Source organism: Diaphorina citri, unplaced genomic scaffold (assembly GCF_000475195.1).
Source record: "Diaphorina citri unplaced genomic scaffold, Diaci psyllid genome assembly version 1.1 scaffold1316, whole genome shotgun sequence".
Classification (NCBI taxonomy): Eukaryota; Metazoa; Arthropoda; class Insecta; order Hemiptera; family Psyllidae; genus Diaphorina; species Diaphorina citri.
The window spans coordinates 92,884-97,164 of NW_007378745.1; the positions used below are offsets into that span (position 1 = coordinate 92,884).

The 4,281-nt window shown below is 38.3% G+C and overlaps 1 protein-coding gene across 1 annotated transcript; it reads right to left on the bottom strand.

The window, feature by feature from the left end:
• Positions 1-3,197: 3,197 nt before the first annotated feature.
• LOC113469964 (collagen type IV alpha-3-binding protein-like) lies at positions 3,198-3,747 on the bottom strand. Its single transcript, XM_026828045.1, has one exon. The coding sequence runs from the start codon at positions 3,580-3,582 to the stop codon at positions 3,202-3,204; it is 381 nt and encodes a 126-aa protein (XP_026683846.1). The 5' UTR covers positions 3,583-3,747; the 3' UTR covers positions 3,198-3,201.
• Between the last annotated feature and the right edge of the window lie 534 nt (positions 3,748-4,281).

Here is a 4,281-nt window from a genome sequence, read left to right on the forward strand (position 1 = left end):
CTGTGTTAAAAAGCGAAAAAAAAAAAAATCGCAAACCTTCACCATTCATCCGGACGGCGGGCGTCTTCGAAACTATGAAACATCAAAGCCATCAGCCTTGTTACTGTCGATGAGTCGAATGAAGGAACATGACACCTGTTGATTGTGTTACTGCCCAGATAATGATGTTTGTAAAATGGTAATAAATAATATCTCTGTCATATCACTGTTCGAGGAAAGATTTGAAAGGGTTGCTATCCTCCTCGCGCATATAAGGTAGAAAGAAATGAAAATGTCGAGAAAAAGAAGTAGAGCGAGGAAAGGATAGAGGGGAGAAGAAATTAGTAAGTCTTGCATGTCGGTGTATTAAGAAGCGGGAAACATTGTGTAGGTTAGTAGAAGGGAAGATGGAAAGAGGATGATAAAAGTAGTTGGGAAGTATAGCAGAGGAGGAAGAGGCAGAAAAGAGTGGTGGAAAGGGGTATGGAGGAGAGGAAAAGATAAGGTGGTGGGAGGATGATAGATGATAAAAGATATCACAGACGTATTCAAAGCAAACTTATTTCCATGTAGGAAAAATAAAAATTTCATTACTGTTGCATCCGTGGCATTGTATGTTTCTCATGTAAGACTGAAACATATCTTGCTCGCGTCATGAGAAATGCTCAGTAATCGACCTATGTGAAACTCAAAGTCCGGCGTCTCTACACGCGCGAGTAAGGAAGGCCAGACTGCGGTCACATTGTGAAAATGAAATCAGCCTTTCCCATGGTGGGTGTGTAGTGATTGCGTCACTGGCGCGGCTCGCCTTGCCACGTGGGAGACCCGGCGTTCGATTCCCGTTGCCGGGGGTCAAGAAATTGTGTTGGATCAGTGGCCTAAATGCGAGTCTGAGTTTCCCCTGTGACTGGCCTGTCGCGAGACTTTTAGTAGCCGGTGGATTCGGCGCGATTACTTGCCCTTAAATCCGAATGGGCTCCGAAAAAACCTATGAAAATCATAGATACCTCTCCACACTGGACTCGGTGCCCTGGACAAAGGTCGTATAGGTGTGAGAGGTTTCAATCATTTTCATGGCTATGATTTTTAGAGGCCTAGGCGCGACTAAGGCGTCTTATATACTGAAAGTCGAGTGGTCCTACGCTCTGAAAGATCGAGTGGGTCCCTACCTCCAATATGCAGGAAATTCAGGAGACCAATAAACCACAAGCGAAAAAAAGTTATTGTTCGGAAGTCACGTCAATGGAAAATTGCTAGAAGATGTGACAAATGAGCAGTGACCAGTGTTTATTATTATGTTAGGACACAAAAAGATTTCCATTTTTCATTTCGTGGCTTCCTGAAAATCAAGGTACCGGCGGAAAAAAAAAAACCTCTACTCGCTATTAGAATATTCGAGTTTTCATGACGCGAATAGGCGGCCCCCTCCCATGGTTTCTGTCGCGACGGTCGCGTCCTTCTTGTCCGTTGCCCCACATTTCGTCGCCGCGATTAATCACTCCAAACACCTGACTGAGAGAGGTCAGAGCCTCACGAGTTGATGTCTTATGAGACTGGACCTCAGTCGCAAGTCAATGGGTCACTTGCTCGTACCCAGCCATGCGATTTAGCTGTGACATTCGTCAACTGTTGAGCGTTGAAACGAAAATACACTTACTTCCTCCTTCTATACGGTACCTAACTACCCCAAACCCACCCCTACTTAAATAAGAAATCAAAAAGTCAAAACGTCAGAACTGTGTGTGAGAAAAAGTTCTCAGACCTAGTCTCTTTGACAGCCCTAGTGTCTCTCAGACAGTCGAGCATGTAAGTGACTTCAACTCTGAAGGTTGGTGTTCCAAGAGAAATGCACTTTTAAAAATTAAGCATGTTATGTATTTCGGGGTAATTGAAATTTTGTGACCAAACCATTCTACACTGACAAATTATTCTTTTGAACACAATTTCGATCCAAGCCTACCTTTCCTTTATTTAGTATTCTGCAGTGTCTAAGAATGTATGATTTTTCAACTTTTTGAACAGAATATCTTTGTATGTGTTCAACTCTGGAAGCTTAATTTTAAGTTTCTGGACAAAACAAAACACTGTAAGTCAATAGACCTTTTTTTTAGGGACATTTCTGTCTTCAGGGAAATAAGATAGAACCAGCTGCCTATAGTGAATTAGCTTAGTCCCAATTGGTATAATATCAAAGAAGTGCTGTCTTTAAATACTTATTGAAATAAGCCAATTTAATCAACAAATATAATTGTAGCATTATAGAATTCCCTGAGCATCATTACCCTTTCCTAATTGAACAATTTCTTCATCATCTAGCAGAACTCATGCCATTCAGAGGACTGAAATAGTGCCAATCAGGTTTATTACTGTCTGGTCAAATTGTTTTTCACTTCCATAGCCTATTCCAACTGAAAGAAAATTATTATAAAAATTGTTAAATGAAAATTACTAAATGAAATAACAAGTACAAATACTATTCAATTAAAAAAACTTTATTTTCCTGACTGATACTTCTTGTTTTCACAACTGTTTTTGTTTGTGAGTACTTATGAACATACATTTTTTCTTATTCATGTAGGTACAGTACTATGGAGGATTTTGGATGATTTGGATTAGATTGCAGGAAATGAAAATAAACAATAACGAAAACTACTTACTTAAATCCTTCTAGAACATCGACCCATTTGTTTGTCTTCTTCATTTTCTGCATAAAACACCAGACTCAATCATTACTGAATGTCAAACTACACATATCTAGTTTCATGTGCCTAAATCAGTGTTCATTTGGGTTACCTTAACCATTTAAAATATTACTACTAACATAGTTCAAACGTCTATTTTTTTTACAAACTATTCAAATAGTTGGTCACACAACCTTTTAACTTTAACGGGAATTGAACCAATCACCTAAGGCTTTGACCTAGTATACCTTTAAGATTGAAATTTGCATCAAACCAAACACACCTGTCTCTGAGATTAATGATTACACTTAATCCAAACAAAACTAACCCTTACCTGGGGCGTTGGTAACTGTCTAAACACTACTATGGACTCAAGGTAGGTCACAGCAGACGAACAAATAAGAATGATCACAGGAACACAAATGCAACACTCTACAATTAACATCAATGCACAATAACATACTTACCTAATGCATCCTTTTTTTTTATGTGTGTGTGTGTCATTGCATACCTAATGTTTTCTACTTACTTCTCAGAAATATTATTCAAAAACAAACATGATTCTAGCTTGTGATAGTGTCAACAGAATATAATTAATATTCAAATGAATCTGAACATCATCATCAATGATGTCATCGATATTTACCTTGATCGTAGCTCTGCTCAGACTGATGGCACCTCGACACCCATGAGCAGCTTCTGTGTCTGATTTATAATATGAGAGAGTACCATTAGTCAGCACAATCCATCGGTTCTGCCAACCATGAATGTAGTTTGTCCACTTGGAGAGGTAGCCTTGTAGAATGGGTACCCGAGAAGAATCAGGACTAGGAGATGACTGTTCCTCACTACTTGCACTGTCATTCAAAGGTGCCTGACTCACACTTGTACTGATGACTCGATTTTGTGCTTGATCTGTCATACCAAGGGCTTTCTGAGTGCGTGAATAACATTGAAACACGTAAGAATGATGCTGAATAGAGTGGAAAAGGGTCACAATTTATGAGGAAACTGATAAAATTTTGTGATAAGATAAGAAGTGTTGTGTGTTTGGATTGGAAAATGAAAATGAAAATTTGCAGAAGTGAAAGGTGTGAAGTTGCAAACTATTTTTTCACACACTTCACACTTGAAAACTTCCCCTACTTTTAGCGCGCATACAGTCCGGCTAAAGTTGTGTCCACGAATATCTTGTCCGGTTAAAATAAATTTAAACTCAAAGCTTCCTAAAAATCAAAATGTTGAACTTACCTATTTGCATGATATGCATAATTATTATGGTCATTTAAAATGGTACCTAATTAAATTTATTATTTTAATTATTTTATTCAAAATAATGTTGTGACAGGTGGTGATTTTTATTTAACGCGCAAAAAGAGGGGAGAAAAGTAAAATTCAAACGCGCATTGCTAGGTTCAAATGTAAGCAAATGCAAGACCGCGAAATTTTGAAAATGAAACTTTTTGATTTTTTGATAAATTTACGGACTTTTGCTTTTCCCAGAGGATTAAAGGATTTACCGACTCAAGAACCAAAAGGAGTGTCATTTACTTTCACATATATCCAGAATGGCCAGAAATATTGTGTCACCTTTGAAATCGGTAGCCAGCACAACTGTTGT